Source organism: Cryptomeria japonica, chromosome 9 (assembly GCF_030272615.1).
Source record: "Cryptomeria japonica chromosome 9, Sugi_1.0, whole genome shotgun sequence".
NCBI classification, from domain to species: domain Eukaryota; kingdom Viridiplantae; phylum Streptophyta; class Pinopsida; order Cupressales; family Cupressaceae; genus Cryptomeria; species Cryptomeria japonica.
In genome coordinates this window covers 680,899,016-680,919,893 of record NC_081413.1, presented here as the reverse complement: position 1 = coordinate 680,919,893, position 20,878 = coordinate 680,899,016, and the positions used below count along the sequence as shown (strand labels likewise).

General features: G+C 36.6%; 1 protein-coding gene across 5 annotated transcripts in view; it reads left to right on the top strand.

Moving 5' to 3' along the window:
* Positions 1 to 20,878, top strand: part of LOC131073985 (uncharacterized) — a 224,768-nt gene that overhangs the window by 16,949 nt on the left and 186,941 nt on the right. For 4 of the 5 annotated variants that reach the window (XM_058010529.2, XM_058010528.2, XM_058010531.2 and 1 more), the window contains exon 2: positions 10,742 to 10,849. The exons of the other annotated variant lie outside the window; for it this stretch is intronic. In XM_058010529.2, the coding sequence (XP_057866512.1) occupies positions 10,742 to 10,849 (108 nt within the window). The remainder of the gene's footprint in view (positions 1 to 10,741; positions 10,850 to 20,878) is intronic. 5 annotated transcript variants of the gene reach the window in all.

Sequence of the window (20,878 nt, the reverse complement as noted above, 5' to 3'; positions counted from 1 at the left end):
AGAAATGGTCAAGTTTTCTGTTGTATGGTGGCTGATTGACCTATCAAAACCTCTTAGAATTATGCTACAGCAATTAATAATAATCAGATTTCTTGATAAATCTTCAACAAAAACCCTCAAAACTGGTACAAAACTACGCCAGTGGTATAGAACACTATAGCAGCTAATAAAATAATAGATATTCCCCTCCAAACTGAAAACTACATTGAAATTTAATAAAAATCTATAATAAATACACACCAAACACTTAAAATCAATAATAGGTAATATTTGGATGGAATTACTCCTTTGGAATGAATGGAGGTTTTCCTCCTCAACTCCATTTTTCAATAAAGTTTTCATTTCAAAGCAAATAAATGAACAAAAAGACTCTATTTGCGAAACAAGAGTTTGATAGATAAAATGGTGGATAGTGCTAATTAGCCCTCACTCTCTTTTTATAGACTCTTGAGGAAATTAAATTAAAAATATTCACTTATCCCTCCCAAAAATCTATTTTAATTTATTTTTGTTACTCCAAAATTATAAATATCACTAAGAATTATTGTGTTCCATTTAGGTAGCCTGGAAAATAATAATAAAGTTGTCTTTTACAATGCACACAAAAATAATATTAAGACCAACTCGATTATTAAAAATTATAATATTTTCCTGACCCAACCCATTAACATTTGAGAAATTAATAAATAGGCTAAGGGACCATGATGAATGCCCAGGGCCAAAAAGGGGACATGACAATTTGATATTTTGTGATCCAATGGGCTTTTCTAGTTCCTCTGCATGTCCTACCTTCGATTTAGCTGTGTAGATCACTTGTGCAGCTTTCTTATGCAATTCAAAACATTTCAGCAGAGTAGGACAATTCTCTATCCTATGTGGTGCATCACAAAACCTACAAATTGGAAAGTTTGCACACATGTGCGTGGTATGACCATTTCCACTACACTTGTAGCAGGCAAATCCTTAGCCTTGATTGCTATTGCAATCATCTCCACAACTTGGGTGGCCTGCACTATGTCCTTGCCACTTTGGAGCAATCAGCAAACTATTGTTGGAGTGCATATTGTTGTTAAGGTGCATATTGGGGTGGCATGTACTAGAGCTAGGGCACATACTATGATTGTGCAAGTGATGACTGCACATTTTCATTCATGACATGCTTTCCCTGATTCTTGGGCAAATTCTGTACCACTCAACAAGCATTAGTGTCGTGATTGGGGCTCTCATAGGCTCTCATAGACTTCATAATCATGACACATTTCATTTTGTGAAGCAGGGCACAAGAGGAGGTGTCATGATGCTCATGATAGATTCCTCAAACAAAGGAAGTTGAGCACAATTGACCACCCCAGCTCTCATCATCGAACAATCAATCTTTATATATCCTTTTGATTGACATTTTGTACACCATAATCTGCATTTAGGATCCTGCATTCTTCCCAATTGTACCATGTGTGTGACCATCTAATTCCTCTTTTCTTCCAACTGGTGATGTTGCTTTGCATTCCCATTGTTCTCCAATAGCCTCTAGGTGCAATGCAACCTCTAATGCCTCCTTCCAAGTCACAAAATTATGTCGTACTAGCTCACATTGTATATGCATAGTCAGATTTTAAAGACCCTTTCTAAACTTTCACCATAAATTTTCACTTTCCCCTACGATCATTTTGTCAAACAGTTTGTATACATCTTTGGATTTCCTAACTTAATGATGATTGCTATCATTAAACTCAACAATGCAAATACATAAAAATATTTGCATTGTTGATAAAAATATTTGCAATGATATACAAACCCATGAAATCAACAATCTGCTGTGATGACAGGGATCATTACCAAAACAGATATACAACTAACCAGTTTGCTGTCCTTAGAGGCAGATATATAACCAGGAACTTAAACATATATACATCCAACAACTTCTGTAGGTGAATAGCAGCAAATCAATGATCAGAAAATAATTTCTGGACTGCTCTAAAGGTATCACATTTCCTCCAGTCCACATGCCCTCCAATTCCTGCATTCAACCTCAAACGACTCCTTAACCCCAGCGGACACTTGCTAGCAAGGGTTGGCCAGCATAGTTCAGTTCAAAGTTCAAACACCTCCAAAAATGAACATACACTTCCAGCAATCTGTTCCCTTATTTCCAATGCCAAATACAAAGTAGGTAGCGGCCAGACAAGAAGAATCGCCTAGAATACTGATTTGCTCCTCACAATGATTCTTGCCAGCATATGAAGATGGCAGCGGCCAGAATGTGCAACCAAACACTTCCTTACCAAGGTCATAAATTCACATCTCCATTAGCAAATTATCATTTCCCAACACAAAATGATCAATTACCCACATTGGTCATTCATTCAATCATGGCATCTATGTTAACCTAAAAAATCTCAAACATCAAGCTAAAAAAATTGTCTTGTTTAATAGGTCTTCACAAATCTTGGAATCGTCCAGTTGTTGAATCCAAGTGTGAAACTTGAGTGGCTCAACCTGCAACCAGGTAGGGTACACTTTCTACTACCGAAACTAATTTCCCTTAGGGTTTTCAACCTAGGGTTTTGCTCCACAAGCTCTCAAAATCCACAAATGCAAAATAAAACCAAGCTGAGCAAATGAGTTTCTAATTCTACTTTTATATTTCCCTTAGAACTTTTTTGAAGGTCTTTTCAAATTCCCACTTAAAATATTTCATTAAGTTCAAAAATAAAGTGCCCTTTTAATATTTCTATTATTTTTCACTTTAGTTACTTTATTAAATTAACTAAAATAAAGTTATCTATAAAATGGTACTTTATTTGACAACTTTTAAAATTTATTTTATTTATTCCCGTATATCCCAAAATTTGTAATGTCCCCATCATTTTGACAGGCAAATGGCAGTCAAACTCTAGCCTTCTTAATTCCCTTGGCTAGAGGAAATAAATAATGAAAAGGGAATAATTATAATTGTTCATTAAGTCATTAAAAGGGGGCCATTTAAGATTTAACATTTAATGTCTAGGCGATGTCTTCATGGGGTGATATTTAATAATTAATGTAAACTTTATATTAATTGCCTAAGTATGGAAGTGTCTAGATGCAATGTATCTAAGGCTGGCAAACAATTATAAAAGGAGGATCGATGCAACAAGGAGGAGATTCATGACATAAACTTTTTTATAATTTTCTCTGTGCAGATTTTGTTCTCAAACCCTAGGACGGAAACCTTGGAGGTTTTGGCTGTTTAGACGAAAACCCAGATCAGCCCACCTAGTGAATTCATCTTAGAATTTACAGTTGCGCTTCATTCAGTTTGGATAGATTCGTAGAGTTTCAGAGTTATATCTTCGTAGGTTGAAATATCGCCAGAAGGGTTTTAAGCATCATTCTATGTCACTCTGGTATGTACAAACCTATTGATAGGTTTGGTGTGTAATGGCAGATTTCTGAGTTGTATTTGGGCATGTTTGGCCTATCTATTTGATTGTAATTGCATGTTCAAAATTTCTGATTTGTAGGAACAGATTGGATAATCTTGATTCAGATTTGTTCCATATATATGTTTGCATTTAATTAGGGCAGAATTCAAGAAATTATTTTCAGAATTATAGTGCATATCCTATTCGGGTTATTACAGTGGTATCAAAGTTGGTGATCTTGCCAGTCTGTTGGAATTTCAGCGTTGCATGTCAATTTGGTGAATACCTAGATCTTGCATGTTAGTTTAGTGAACTTGCATGTCACTTTTGGCGACTACCCAAATCTTACATCTCCGTTTTGGTGACTATCCAGATCTTGCATGTTAGTTTGGCGATTGCCCAGATAGTTGCATGTTGATTTTGAGTGTTGCATGTTGCTTCTAATCAATTGCATGTCAGAATCTATGGTTGCATGTTACGAATAATCCATTGCATGTCAGTTTGATTTGGTTCTATGCACTCTAGGGAGTCAGGATCGCACAGATATAACACAAGGAGTAGGTTGGGGCAACAACAAGAGGCTGAAATTAACCCAGCTGAAGTAGAGATGAAAGATCCCCTGCCTGATCTGTCTTAAATTTTCAGTTTTGATCCATTGGCATTTTGTCAAACAGTTTGTGTGCAAAGTCTGATTTTGTTTTCTGAGTTCGCATTTGTGGTTTGAGTGCTTGTTGTATGATAACAATTGGCAATAAACATGAAGAAATGCAAGTACAATGAAGCATGATCATGAATAATTATATAACTCAATCAATGACCATTGTATTCCATGGAATCAAATCTGAAACAACTAGTTACAACCATAATTACAGACAGAAATCAGACTGAGACAACTTCATTAAGCCCGGTATTACATAGTTATAAACATGTCTTTGCATACCCGATTTTTAGCCAACCTTGTACAAACTGAGAGTGCTGTCCAATGCTGCTGGAAGTGGACAATATGAGATCTGAGGCTGAACTGATAAAGTCTGGGAAAATACTGCGGAATTTGGAGATGCTGACCCTCTTATATCCCCAGAATGTTGTCTTCTAGAAAACCGATAATGACCAAGATGAAGACAATAACCCATCAACTGTAACCTGTAACCATTCCTCTAGTTGCAGCCGTGCTTCCCACAAGTATGTACGTGGCTGATCAAAGCTGCCCAAGAATCATGATTTCTACCTAGCAATTTCTGGAATTGCTGGTGATTCTGCCAAACTAAGTATGCAGTCAACTTTTGACCACCGAACCAAAGGGCAAAACTTCTGCGAATTTCTGAGTGCTTGGCGCTGCCAATGAATGCTACGATTTCTACCAATCAGCCAAGAGTTCGATGTTTGATGACCTAGGGTATCGTCCAGGGCATCTAGCCTCAGGGTTTCCATCCTGATGCGTTTCTTCTTCCAAGTCGATGCTCAGAGAAAAGAGAGATGAGATAAAAAATGAAGACGTCCAAAAAATTCCTTTTTTTTTTACTGTTGAGTATTCCCCTTATTTCACCGATTTCTTCCAGACTGGTGCGATCCAAAATCAGCTCCCTTAATCATGCCAAACACTGCCGTTTCCACTCTTGCAACTAGCCACGATTGCAGGACTTCCAGTTTGTGAGTGTTGGAAAAATATGACTCGGCCTCCATGGCTAATTAAATTTTATTGCCCGTTTCTCTATAGTTGGAGAAGAAATATTTCACCCTTGCTGAAGTCTTCACAGGAATAAAACTCTTATTGGCTCAAAACAAATATTTTTTCCCTTGAGACCAAGTTACCGGTACGTCCATTTTTTCTGCCGATTCCAGGTACGTTATGTTTTTGAAACTGAATCGTGCTAGAATCCCTGTGGAGTTGGACAGGGTTCCTTCATTTGCCCCCTGAAACGCATCCACTTTTTCAACCAAGAATCCCGACGAATTTAAGATGACGTGGCGATTTTGTCACGGTTTTTTTTTTACGAATTGACGATGGACGCAAATTTTGAGGTTTTTTTTTGTTTTTTCTTTGAAAATGGGTCTAGTATGGGTATAAACCCTAACGCGAAAAGCAAAATGTTTTTTTCGTGTGTGGCGGAAGAAGAGATCAACACGACACACGGTGCAGGAAGAACTCAACATGACGAAGCAGGCAGGAGTTTGACAGTAGGCAGCTCGACGACAGGTCACAGTAGCTCCACGGGTCACGACAACTCGATGCACGCAGGAGGAGCTCGATGGGTCACGACAGAGTTTCGAGGAAGTTTTTGTTCTTAAATTTTGTTATAAAGTTATAAACTATAGTTTTAAACTTTTAGTCTTTAGGATTTTCATTTATATTTATTTTTTTATTTGTTTGTTTATTTTATTTATTTATTATAATAAGTTTAGATTTTTATTTTAGTTTTATTGTTTATTTGTTTGTTAAAAACTTAAATGTTTAGGAAGTTAAAAATTTAATTTTAATTTTTGAAATATGATTTTATTGTTTATTAATTATTATTTATTGATTTATATTTGTATAGTTATAGATGTTAAAACTCAAATATTTAAATTTAATATAAAGTGAAAATGTAATTATTCATAATCATTAAGTAAATTTACATTTTCACTTTATATTAAATTTAAATATTTAACATCTATTATTATACAAATATAAATCATTAAATAATAATTAATAAATAATAAAATTATATATATTTACTTAATGATAATGAATAATTACATTTTCACTTTAAATTAAATTTAAATATTTAACATCTATAGTTTATTGTTTAATATTAAATTTTAATAATTATTTTTTAATTTGTTGTAGATAGCATAATGGCAACGTCTGCTACCTCTATTACTTATTAGACTGCATATATGTATATATTTATGTTTTTTTTACATTTTTTTGTATGGACGTACCCAAATGTCCCCAGCCCCCCCCCCAAAAAAAATTGCCGTACCAGCGTACTGTACCCACATACCCGTACTAGTATTCGTACTCGTACCGGCAACTTAGCTTGAGACTAAAGTCCTGGAAATATTTGGGGATCGATCATTTTATGCTTCTATAGTTGCCAAAAACATATTAAACTTCCAAGTCTTAGTGCAGCCCCCACTAAGTTAAAAGAAACTTTATTTCACATGAGGAATTATTTATCTATGACTCTGCCAAGGATGGAAAATAGACTTGATCGCCACCCATTTATTCAATAAATAATAAATAATTTATATTATGTATGATTAAATATAATCATACTTTTTATTTTATTATTAAGTCATGATATGTATGATTAAATATTATCATACTTTATTATTATTATTTAATCATGACTTAGGAAATATTAAAATATTTCCTTTTATCCCCCCAAACACTCAATTGAACCTCAAACTGTATTTTGTTGATGACCACCTAAAAGTGGATACAGCCTGAACCCTCTATGCTCATAAAGTGTAGACGAAAATCCCGATGAACCTGAAACTGAGTCTTGATGACTCATCACCGCTATGAGCACCTCATGGTAACTGCGGTTGATTTGGAAGTTCTTCATAAAAACTAGGAGAGCCTCCTAAAAATTAGGAACTTGACAAAAGTCTCCCAAACATCCGAGAAAGTCTTCGGGCACCTCCCAGACCAATCCCAATCATCCGCTAAAATCTAGGAATACCTCCTAAATTTTAGGAATATGCCCGAAACTGCTCAAAATGGCATATAAAGCTCAGGACTACCTCTGTCAATCCACCGAAAGGAATCCCTCTGCATCCTGATGGCCTACGGGATCCAAATAATAGACCATCCCACTACTCTTCTCCTGTCGCCTAGAAAGGGGACATTACAGTTCTCCCTTCCTGGAGATTGCTTGTCCACAAGCAATGCCTCCATGTATCACCACTATCCCATACAAGCCGTACATAAACTACTGAATGCTCCCGCTGTTCTAGTCTAACATGAATGCTATGCAATAACATGTGGTGATCCATGAGGGACAAAGTACCCAACAAGCCAACATACGGATCCCATACCAATGCGAGATATGCAGCACCAACCAACCGCTGCGCCAATCTGGTATCAACATTAGTACCCCCGCAATGTAACCACTCATCATAGATCCAGTGGACGAATGTACTATATATGTCAACTCTAGGATTCCAGGATAATCTTGGCAAAGATCCATCATGCATATACTGTACCCCTCTAGACATAAAAGTAAATACATACTGCCCAAACATCACAAAGAAGTCCATAGAAACAATCCTAGAACCTGATACTCTTTGGTGTGATAGAATAAAAAACATGCTTAGCCATCACATGCAAGCCTCGGTGACTCTTGACCATACAACTGTCTGCTCCATCTGGCCAAAACCGATCAAACATCTCAAACTATGAAGCAACATATGGAAGTCTATGTGAAGTGATGTACCAAACACATCAATACCCGAGTCCCACATAATTATAAATATCCTAGTATATGTGATGTAGAAGAAGAGTATCATATCATTACCATCACTAGCACATGACCATCTGTGTATGTAGGACATCAAAACTATGCGGGTGTGATATTCCGCATGCTCAAATCCCAACGCCAATGGCCATCCTATCTCACTGAAATAACTCTGACCAGCAACATGAATGATCGCAAATTGGTCATCCAACCAATGCCTATCCAAGAATACCCAAGAGGAATACCCCTCAATAATCTCGTGCTGAAACACTGATGTAATCAATGCCAAACCGGGGAAGGGTATATGACTCCGGCTTGGACAACTACTTGTCCATAAGGTGTCGAAGACCATGGAGTCACTGATTAGCAAGAACATTGTGGCTATGTCAAGAGAAGCGGATGATAAACTGACCAAAGGAGTATGTATGTCATACCTACTCAACAAAGTCCTCTCTAGGGTAACAACTCCACTAAGAGAGACATCAATAAGACCATTACCAGCATCATGAAGCTGATCCACCACATATTCTGCATCTGGCAACACGTGACCCTCAATACCCATTGAATCAAAAGGAGTGATCCCAATCCTCAAATAGTAGACACTGCCAAAATCATCTTTTTTATAATTATATTGCTTCCAACCAACCTCCAAAAGCACTCCAAACCATTCAAAAAATCTTTGACTTTCATGCTTTCATGTTTGAGTGTTTTCAAATTTTTATTCCTTTTGTAATGCACTGCCCCTGTTCGGAAAATTCAATAGTTTGATTTTCTTTTTTCTTTTTGAGGTTTTGTTGTCCCTGTTGCGTTTGTGGTTTTAAAGGTTGCATTCATTCATTCAATTCATTGGTTCATTAAGATAAGCACCATGAGCATGCATTTAAATTCCCAAAAACAGAGTTACTGTTCCAGCAATATAAGGTCCTTTATGGAATTAATTCAAGCAAGAATACATCTCAGACATTCTTTATCACAGTATAGAGTTATCACAAAGTACAGAATGTACACAAAACCAAACTTCAGAGACAACTCAGAACTTGGTCAACAATGGCGTTCAGCTGCAGACTTATCTTCAGCGCTGGTAATGATCGTATTCCTTTACCAAAATGTTCCGGTCCAAGTCAACTAGGCGATTCCATACTTTATATTGCTGGCGGCCCTTTTACTATCCACGTTACACCCAACTCGGCTCACAGTTCCTCCAAAGCGTGACTAGAGTGGACTGTGTGGTTTCCACAGAACACCACTAACCAAGCATAGCAGAAATAACATCTTTAAACACTTAATATGATACACCAACAAGTCTTTGTCAAAAACGAAATCTGAAAGCTATGACACCTGCGCTCCAAACAGTGAACCTGCCTAACACTTCTTTCTGCGTTTTACCACTTGGCTAGATAAATATCAGTTCGACCTGCCAATTCCAGAGCTCCCTCTTGCTTTCAACATTGGTCTAACAGCTACAAGACACTTCCAACTGAGAGAATACATTGGGATAGAAACTATAGAAACTACCATACACAGGAAATGGTTGCGACTACACTAACTAATACCTCTGCTGACAGAATACTCCTGCTTTGCCAATCTTATATTTACTGATAAGTTCAATCAGCTTTAAACAAAGATTCTATATGCTGGAAGAGTATTCACTTTACACTATTGTCATTTCGTACTTACCAGGTTGCACTCCACAGTTCATTGCTTCCAATGTGCCATCCAAACTTCCACTAAAAATCATATTCCCCAGATTTGATCTTTCACAAACGTGGGAAATTTTGCCAATGAGGTGAACGTCCCCAAAAGCCAAGAAGTTTTTCAAATTTCTCCAGAAACTCAAACTTAAAAAACACCATTCCCATGATATCCCAAATCTTCATTAAATGTTCTATTTATGACTTCAATTGGGCACATTTCCCGAGACACCACAAATGTGGGATAAATGAAAGATAGAATAAAATATTATTATCCTCTTATGTTTCCGCAAGGAAGGGGTACTTTTAATTTTTCCCCTTTAACATTAGCTTCAGCATTAAATAACCACTAAAGTTAAATAATTAAATTTAACTTTAGGAACTTTTAATTTATTGCCCAAATAAATGATGGCTCATTAAATTCGCAATCTAGGTGAAGAATTAAATGCACCAAAATATTCACAACCAAAATTGCTCCAAAATTTACTAGACACTAAGCCCAAATTGACTTACTATAAATAGGAAGTTTCTGGAAAACCTGTCAAATCACCTCCAATTGGCCTGCAACTGAAATTGCCAAAGCCAAATCTATCAACGATCCCTATAAGGTCCATATTAGCCCTCGGGACTGTGGCAAAAAGGGCTAACGACAAATCGCCAGATGACTGCTAAAAAGGGGACATTACACTTTTTTCTTGATTTTCACTTGATAAGTCAAGTGACACTCATTGTGTATCTAGGTCACGAGTCCTTGGGCCTTGTTTCCATTTGCTCACCTCTACAAATTTGGGCAAGTCTTGTAAGTTTGGTTCAACTTTTCCTGATGAATCCAAGCATTAATTCAAATCATATAACTAATTAGAATACACATTACTTTCAAGTTTCATATAATGCATCAAAGTCTCCCACATTAGAATGCATTAAATATAACATTTAGTTGTTAAATTCCAGGTTGTTCTACATTGTGGAAACACGTATCTTTGCTTTCTTACAAAATTCAACTATTCTTGTCTATTCTGGAATACCATTCATGTTAATTATTGATTTTCTTTATTAATCACAATAAATAAAATTAATTCATTGAATATTTTAAAGTTAAGCTTTCAACTTTAACTGTTTGTTTTCTTATCATTTTTCTTACACAATTTTGTTAAGCATATAATTTTCCACTATTTTTATTTGAATTAACTGTCTTTTTTGCCAGGTTTATGATAAGTACCAACGGTTGTCTGGTGGAGAGGGTACAATGATCTCAATCTTCCCTAATGGTTGCAAAGTTCTTAATCATGCAGACCCAATAATATTGGATAAGGTAGAACATTATTCAAATAAATATTGGATAAGATAGATCATCAACTTTTCTTTTTGAAATTACTGGAAGTGATATTAACAATCCCAAGTGCCATTTGTGGATATCGTGGAGTTCCTTTAGTCTTGAAATAATCCAAATGTATGTGTTGAGTACAAAATTGCTCATAAAAAGCATGTGTGAATTAGGTTTCCTTGAGTCTTTGATTACTGTATGTGTGTATTACACCAGTTTGACTTATAGAAAGTGTAACATTTTTTTTAAATGTATCATGTGCTGTAAGTGTAAACCAATCATCAAGAGCTTGGTTGTGACCACACCAGCCTGTGAAATGTCATATGATGGGAGGTCAATGCTCCCTAACCCTCAAGCAGAATGTTAGTATCCATTTTTCATGTATATAGATGGTAGGTACTAGCTGCAACATCAATCCCCCAAGAAAGATAAACAAAATCTCTTTTTGAATTTATTTGTTCATTAAGAAGTGTTTTCTATAATGCGTGTTAGGTCAGAGGAATGAAACTATATCCACTAGTTGCAGATGTCCTTTTTGCAGAGATCTTTCTCAGAAATCCGCTTTATTTTAACTGTTTTCTATAGGGATCCTTCCCCCACTAAAAATGATTGTTTTTGAGACGGGGATGCCCCTTGATGTCCAGGGGATGCCTAGGCATATTTCAACCATCACAGGGATGCTGGAGAGTCAGCGTGTCAAAAAGAGTTTCTCTATTTCATGATAATGATTTTGATTTGTGTAAAAAATTTAAACAAACTGACAGCTTGATGGCAAATAGAAATAGCTGACCTTAGAAGAAGGAATATTTACATGGTATTGGAGGCAAAATAGACCATTAAAAAGGTTGTTATTGTTTTTGTTTACTCAGATGCATGCACTCTTATCTTTACTTTAAGAAGTTTGTGACCAAATATTTCTTAATTCATAGGTCATAGATACCTTGAGCTTAGTAGAGAGTGGAGGAAGTGGCAATGGCGGGGTGGTGATAGATGTTATCATGTTTTCATAAATGTTTGTGAGTTTCTGCTGAGTGCTGTAAAGGGTTTGTAAAAACAGAGAGGAAAATAGATGAAAAGATTCAAGAATGGCAATATTCCTGTCTTCAACTGTACAATCCTCATCTTTTAAATGAGGATTTGATGTTAAAGAAAACATAAGAATCATGGGAAGGCTTATATTTATATGAATATAATATATTTATTATTATTTTTGGTAAATTAGAGAGGAATCTAGTGGGGCTCTCACCTGTGCAAAAGGGTATGTTCAAACACTTTCATATCTGAATTATCCATAAAATTCCTATATTTTAATAAATAATACTAAGTAAATTGCATTCTCTTTCATTCACTGCTAACCCATTTTCTCTCCTTGCTGATCCAGATTGGTTCAAAATGACCTCTTTCTTCAGCTTTGACACGGATCACCTGTTAATGTGTTCATATGAATTTCATCAGATATGCTTTGAACTTGAGTTTTATCTCAATTCGATTCAATTCAATTCCAAGCGAATTGGAATGCAGAGCAGACAACGATCAAATTTACAAGTAGAAAGTGCAAATTCCAATCAGAATTTAGCAGAATCAGTCCTAAAAGAAAGGAAATTAGGGCTGAGAAGGAATTAGAAGTAATTCAAGTTGCTGGGAGAGAAAGGGAATAAGAGGCAGGTCTGAATTTCAGTAGAGAATCCAACAATATTGATTCAAATCAGAGTTGGGTGGAAGTCAGACCAAAGGCATCTACATTATGTGCCTTATTTGTAGTTTATGCATATTAAGTCTCCAAATCCGCCCTTACACTTTTGACTATTTTATGCAAGCCCTTGGTTGAAATGCGCTCTAAGGTAAAAGTTTACGTAGACCTACCCTCTAAACCCGCTCTCAAAGGGATCTTTCAAGTTTGTGCAGGCCCGCAGGGTAAGTCTTCAAACCCGCTTGTGCCTAGCAATGTTATGCAAGCTTAATTTTCAAATGCGCTCATACTTGTGCACACAACCCTTTCAAACCCGCTATGCAGACCAGGGTAGCATTTGCACCCAAGATATGGATAATCCAAATTCAAGGAGGTAAACTCACATGCAAGTTTGTGTAAATATACCTATGCCATGCGCTAAAGGATCATCTAATTAGTTTAAAAATTTGAGGTGTTATAATGAAAGGACTTAATGTTATTAATGTTTTAGTTCATGGTTTGTTTGTTTTGTAGGATCAAGGCATGGAGTGAGGGCAACACAAGGTAGTGAATCGGAACATTCAAAGGCTAGTATTGCAACATGAGGTGTAACACCATCACAAGGATTGACTTGGAGATGGAACCTCACATAGTCAACTTAAATAACGAAGACTTCATCAACAAACACAAGGATACAAAGAGGCAACTTGAAGGGAGGAATTCACAAGATAACACAAGGTAGTGAATCAAAATATTCAAAGGCTAGCATTGCAACATAGGGGCCTCATCATCACAAGGAAGCAACATAACACTATATTGAATTTCCTTTGGAAATCCAAGATTAAGTGTCAGTACAAGGAGGATGAAAAACATTGCAACATGGAGGTACACTTACACATTGAGTCAATGAATTAAAGGTAAAAATGACAAGAAAGATCAAGGCCAAGCACATCATATAGAGGAGGATCAAGCATGAGCATCACAAAGATACATCAAACATCATCAAGATGGAAATACAACACAAATGAGGAATCCCAAGTTCAAAGATGAAAAGTGAGGGTGATCAAGGATGAATGATAGTCTTAGAAGAGTAGCAAAGATTAGATGCTTGATCATGATTATACAATCTAGGAATATGCGCCATCATCCATCAAATCTGGTAGCTGGATAATGTTGAGTATCAAGAGATGTTGCTCCAACACAAACACTTTGTGATGATGTAGTTGAGGTGGCATCCTAGTTATCATCAACCCAATCATGTTCTTCCAAGTCAGCACGTCTAGATACATTGAACTTGATTCATCTAAGGGTGGAGCAAGTGGCACATGGCACTTTATTAAATATTGTTTTACATACCTAACCTCATCACTTATTGGTGCACATTCAAAGGACATGTGCCCCATTCATTGTAATGATTTCATTGGTTAGGAGAGTTTGTTGTAACAAACCCTAATTAGGGTTTCATTGTATAATCTTGACCTTTGATCTTAAATTGATCTAACTCGTTGAACTGTAATGAGCTCTCTATATAAGGCTCAATCTCTCATTTGTAAAGGTTATTAGTTAATAGTTAGTATTAGAAGAAATTACCAATTAGAATAGAGGAGGGGGAAAGGAGATTGTTGCCAAGGCTTGTTGTAATAAGCATACTTTCTTCATTGAAGTTATGTTGGATTTGGTGTGCTATTTCAACTTGTTGTGTGGTCTCTACTTCTCATAGCGTAAATGTTTATTAGATGGATGGAAGATCTTATTGTTGATGATTGGTGAACCTATGTTCAGACCACTTGGAGTTTGTTGATTGCAAATTGCAGTGTGTGGTTAATGTGAACTTAATTAAAAGCTTAACTTCAATTACTTAATGCTTATTGTTCATAATGTTGGTGTGCATGGGTGATATGAAAATCATTCGCTTAGCCTTAGGAGATTGCACCATCTTTGTGTAGTTGTTTCCACATGGTCAAGCAAAGCTTGTTTTGTTGTCACTGATTCAACGATCATTTCCTACATTCTTAGGATTAGTATAGGCTTTCTAAACCCTTATCTTTTATTTTTATTTTCCAAAGTTAAGTTACAGTCCATGTTCTAGTAGAGTTCAAGCAAAACGTAAGTCCCCTTGTGATTCAAGCAAAATCACATCATAAACACTAAGTCTATCTCGAGCATTAAGTCACCTTGTTCGCATTGTAAAGTTTGGGGTCATCTTATTTAGTCAGATTATTTAGCATGTGAGGTTTCTTAGTTCAAGCGACGATAGAATTTCTTGGTATTTTATTCTATGTTTGAGGTGCATGAAAAAAACTTCAACAAGTTGATGTTTTGGTTTGTTGTGACACTCTTTGTAGTGTTTTTGGCCTTTTGGGTTGTTCTCCGCACTTCTTGAAGGATATGACTATTTTTAGTAAATTTTCATTTTAGCACCCAGAATCTTCCCTTAGCTTCAATTACCTCATGGTGTGATCAATTTCAGTTGTTGGTGCCTTGACAGTGCTTTCTACAATTTGATCAGGAATATTTAAAATATGTACTAAAGTTTGATGTTAATGTTATATTATTTATTTTTGTGTTACATTTTAATAAAGTAACGTTATGTCTTGTCTCCTCAAGTGGATGCCTAGGAGAAAAAAGTTATGTTACCCTAAGTTTCCGAGATGGGGGGACAGGGAAACGGGTTTCCAGGATGTTTTTTTTTGCCCGGAATAGGGGATGGCAGGGGACGGCTAGCTATATATATATTTCTAGTTTGGAATATAATCATATGAGATAGTTGTTTTGATCATTATCAGTCTTGAGGATCATTTAGGATCATTTAGAAGTTGTTTGTCTTGAGATATTTATGTGTATTGGTCTTAATTGCAAATCTGAGAACTGTTGTCCTTATTTTTGTTTTAAAAAATGATGGACCATTACATAAATTTTTTGTCAAAATTGAAAATTTTACTCTAAAGCATGCTTTCCAAGGTATAATTTTGCCTTACCCCTGGACTGGCTTAATCCTTAGTCCATCCTCAAACCGCGTTTCAAATTTCATTGCATTTTGAGTTCGTTTGCTATGTCTTTCCTTCAATGTCGGGTTTTTTCTCCCTGACTGCAGGTGGGAAATTTTCCTTAAGTTGCAAGTTTTAATGTTTTCCTTTGTTTTAGTCTTTGTAGGGAAATTTTTAGTTAATTACAAGTGCACTTTATGAAATTAGAACTTGTACTTACTTTTTATTTCCCCCTTGTTGCTTTTTGGTTTTTTAGTCATTGTAGGAACTTTTTGGGCATATTACAAGTGAACTTTAAATTATAAAGTTTAAATAAACTTGAAATTTATTTTAAAAGTTCCACTTAAGTGATTTTAAGTTATGGTAGGGGTTTTTCTCCTCCATTACAAGTTTTATAAAGTACTTTAAGTTGTAATAGGGATTTTATTTCCCTATTACAAGTTTTATTTTCAAGTTGTTTTTGTTTGACTTGTAAAAGGAATTTTATTTTCCATTTACTAGTCTTTTGTTGAGTTTTTTAAAACTTGTAATGGGAGTTTTATTTCCCTATTACAAGTATTTTAAACTACTTGTTTGCTCTCACAAACCCGATTTTGCCTTATGAGGGGAAAAGTGAACATTTTAAACATGTAAAAAGGTTTAAGAAACCCGATTTTCCTTATTGCATGCATTTTAAACTTGTTGTTCTTTCCCAAAAACCCGACCAGCATTGTTGAAGGATTGTTCTGACAATTTCCACCGATTTTTGTTGATAAATATTAGGAGGAAGGCGTTTTGGATTCCTTGCTATTTTCATGCATTTTCCAACTCTCTTAATGCCATTTGGAAGATATTATTGCTGGTTTTATGGTGTTTTAACAGCAAAAGCGTGTTTAAAAAATGCCACGATTTTCCTCATCTAAGTGCCACGAATCTTACTTCTTCCAAGTCATTTTTTCTTGTCTTGTCTAGGCATGGAGGTTAGATTTCTTTCTTGACCGATTCTTCATGCTATTAATGGGCGTTTTGATACACATGGTGTTTTGGCAAAAACGTGGCTAGGGTTTTGGAATGTGGTTTATTATCTATTTCAGAGTTTTCCTCTCTTCTTTCAAGAATTGTTTCTTGCTTTTTGGAGGATGTTTTGATTGATAAAGGTATGTTCTTTTCCTTTCTTCTTTGTTTTCATTTCTTGTTTTTGTTTTGTTTTGATTTCCTTGGTCAATTTGTATATATGTTTTGTTTTGTTCTTGCCTAAAACTGGTTTTGTGAGAGATTTTCCCCTTTGTTCCAAGTTTGCAAAGCAATTTGTGAATTGCATTGATCTTCCCCATTTTCCCTCTTTACTTGTTGATGCAAAGAGTCTTGGAGCTTGGTTCAATACACCTTCTTAAGTGATTTGTCCTACTCAACCCTTCAACTACTCAAGTCCTTCCTATGAGACCTCCAAGGTCTGAACCTTCTTGACTTTCCTCCTAGGTATAGCCAATGTTTTTTGGACAATCAACTCCACCACTTGAGGTTGCCACCTCAGTTACTCACACACTCCTCTCCTAGGCTCCAACCACTCCTGCAAGGATCTTAACACACAACCATTTCTATGAGTCTCCAATGCATCTACCAGGTGTCTTTGAAGTATTTTGAGGCTTTAGGCTCACAAAACCCATCGCTTTAGCTTCCTAACCTTTCTAGGTCTCTATCAGTTCCAAAATAGGCCTAATTGCATTAGCCCTCCCTTGGCAGTTTTAGGGTCTTTGTTTGCAAAAGTCCCAAACAAGCCTAGAAATAAATCATGGATTCGAGTACCCTTTTGGAAGTTACAGAAAATACTGGAAAAGTGCATCTGGGTTATCCGTACAAGTGGGGTTTCCAATTCACACTATTTTTGAAGGGTTTAGGCCTCACCAGTGACTTGGCAAGATGGGACTAAAACTCTTCACTAGTCAAATCTCTTGCTCCAAAAAATGTGGGAATCTTCAAGGGCACTTAGAGGGCTTTCTATTCATATGACACTTGGTCCTGCATCAATCCCCATGTGCTCATAAATCACACTTTTCTTGCTGTCCTAACTCAGCTACTCCTAGCGGTGAGCCTAGGGCTTCATTGTTTCTCCTCCTCCTGGACCTGCAAAACCACACACCCTATTCTAAAGCTATGTACAGACCCTAACCTATCATTCTTAGTGATTTCAACAGGTGCCATCAAAGAATGCCTAGGTTAGAGCCATTTTCTTGCTCTTAAACCCTACTTGCAAGGGTTTTGCTCCTAGTTGCAAAGAATGGAAGAAATCTCTACAACCTAGGACAATCAAACCTGCAAATCAACCTTAAAGAAGACAAATACAATGAACACTCAGAATTGCAATGAATTTACACCATCTAGTCTGTACTCGACCGTACAAGCAATGAAAACGAGTAAAACTGTCAAAAACCAGTGGAAACAAGTTTGCTTCACAATTCAAAAACTTGCTCTTGCATTTCCAATCCTCCAACCCACACAATGAAATGAATTTTGGCTTTTTATGCTCTTGTTCCAGTCGGTTCAACCAACTTTTAACGCCTATAACAAAAAATGCAACTTTTGCAAGAAATTGCAAAATGTTGCTTAGCAACTTTTTACATCTTTTGGCTTCAAGATGCAACTTTGCATTCTAATGCATTTTTAGACTCTTGAAGGTCCTCAAACACCCTAGAAGACCTAAACACAATACAATTGACCCCTAATACTTGAATACATTCATCTGGAGTACTTTACCTGTGAATTGCCTAATCATCTCACTTCTCAGGCTGTCAGCATCCTGAACACAATTGACTCAAACCAAAACTTGGACACCTCAACCATTGCTCTACTGAGTCCTAAATGGTTGGCTCATTATTACATCACTAAGATAACTCACAAACTTACAAGAAAACAATAATTTCATATTAGGAGTGTTAGGTGCCCTGCACCATACTCCCCTAGGAAAAAGAACTCAAGTCTCTTGAGTTATAAGGTATGCAATCTCCACTCCATGCTGAAGTATATCTGATTCTGACATCCACATGGCATCTGAATCAGGTAACCCTTTCCACTTGACAAAATAGTGCTTGTAGACTCCTTTCCTTGTCTTCTTTACTATCTTGGTATCCAAGATACTCTCTAACTCAACCGGTTGACTAGGTGGCAAATCCTTTATCCAATCTTCATGAACCGGTGATGGCATGTCCATCTGATTTGTTGGTGACTCTCCCTTGTATGGATAGAGATCACATACATTAAAAACAGGAGATATCCCCAAGGTAGGAGGAAGTTCAACCTCTTATGCATTCTGCCCATACTTGTGCACCACCTTGAGAGGTCCAATTTTCTTCATCATGAGCTTGGTAGGCTGCCCTTTTGGAAGTCTCTCCTTCTTAAGGTATGCTAACACTAAGTCTCTCACTTTAAATTGGACTTTCCTCCTTGTTTTATCAGCGTGAACCTTATATTGCTCGGATTTTTGTTGTAAGGATTGCCTTACCTTATCATGCACTTCTTTAATACCTTTTGCAATGTTCTCCCCTTGTGCACTCTTGGGTTCCATTGAACTGAGATCTCTGAGCTCTAATATGCCCCTAGGATGGAATCCATACACTATCTCAAAAGGACTTTTACCTATGCTATGGTTCACTGAGTCATTATATGCATATTTTGTCTGTCCAAGTACTAGATCCCAAGTCTGCCCATGTTGTCTTGTAAGACATCTTAGCAAGTTACCCAATGACTGGTTGACTACCTCTGTCTGACCATCTGATTGTGGATGATAGGCAGATGAAAAAGATAACTTGGTGCCCAACTTCTTCCAAAGTGTCCTCCAAAAGTGGCTCAAAAAATTCACATCTTTATCACTAACAATGCTGATTGGAAGACCATGAATTCAGACTATCTCCTTGAAGAAGAGATCTGCAATATAGGTGGCATCATTGGTGCTCTTGCAAGGTATGAAGTGTGCCATTTTGTTGAACCTATCTACCACCACATACACACTATCAAATCCTCTTGGGGTCCTAGGCAAGCCTAGCACAAAATCCATGCTCAAACATTCCCAAGGCCTCTGAGGTATGACCAAGGGCTGATATAGACCTGCATTACTTGAGGTTCCTTTTGCTCTTTGGCAGATGGTACATTGCTCTACAAACCTTCTCACTTCCGATTGCAACTTGGGCCAATAATAAAACCTACCAACCTGCTCCAAGGTCTTATCAATGCCAAAATGATCTCCTAGACCTCCTTGATGCTTCTCTTGGATTATATTTTGCCTCATAGAACATTGAGGTATGCAAAGAAGATGACCTTTGAACAGAAAACCCTCTTGTATCATGTATTCTGAATAAGAGACATGTGAGGTGTTAGAAAAATCAGTACAAACATTATATATCTCTACAAAATCCTTATCATCCTTGTAGAGGTCTTTTAACTCACTCAAACCCACACTTTGCAATTGTATCTCCTGCATATTCATGACTCTCCTACTTAGTGCATCAACTACTTTTTTGGCTGTCCCTTTCTTGTATTTAATAGTGAATGTATAAGATTGTAGATACTCAACCCACTTTAGGTGTCTTTGGTTCAACTTCTCTTGCCCATTGAGGAAACTAAGGGCATGGTTGTCAGTGAAGACTACAAATTATTTGGGCAGCAGGTAATGATGCCATTTTTTCAATGCTTGAACCATTGCATACAACTCCAAGTCATATGTGGAGTACCTTTTCTTAGCTTCATTTAACTTTTCTGAGAAGAAAGCTACAGGATGTCCCTCTTGGCTTAAAACTGCCCCTATTGTACTTTGGCTTGCATCACATTCTACTGTAAACAATTGATGGAAATCAGGCAATCTAAGGGTTGGCAGATTTGCTATCTTGGTTTTCAACATTTCAAAGCCCTTATTGGCTTCCTTTGTCCACTTAAAGTGACAATCCCTCCTTTAATGGTATTGAGAATAGGAGCACAAACATGACTAAAGTTTCTCACAAACTTCCTATAAAAAGATGCCATTCCATGAAAGCTTCTAACTTCACTTATGCCCTTAGGGATAGGCCAATTAAGTATTGCTTCTACCTTACTTGGATCCATCTTTAAACATCCATGAGAAATAACAAAACCAAGGTATACAAGCTCTGTTTTAAAAAACTCACATTTTCAAGGTTAATCTTGAGTTGAGCCTCCTTCAACTTCTTCAAAACCATCTCCATATGCTTGAGGTGTTCCTCCTTGGACCTGCTGTAGATCAAAATGTCATCAAGATACACATTAAAAAATCTACCAATAAACTCAACTAAGACTTCATTCATGAGCCTTTGGAAGGTACTAGGTGCATTGGTGAGGCCAAATGGCATCACCAACCACTCATATAGGCCTGCATTG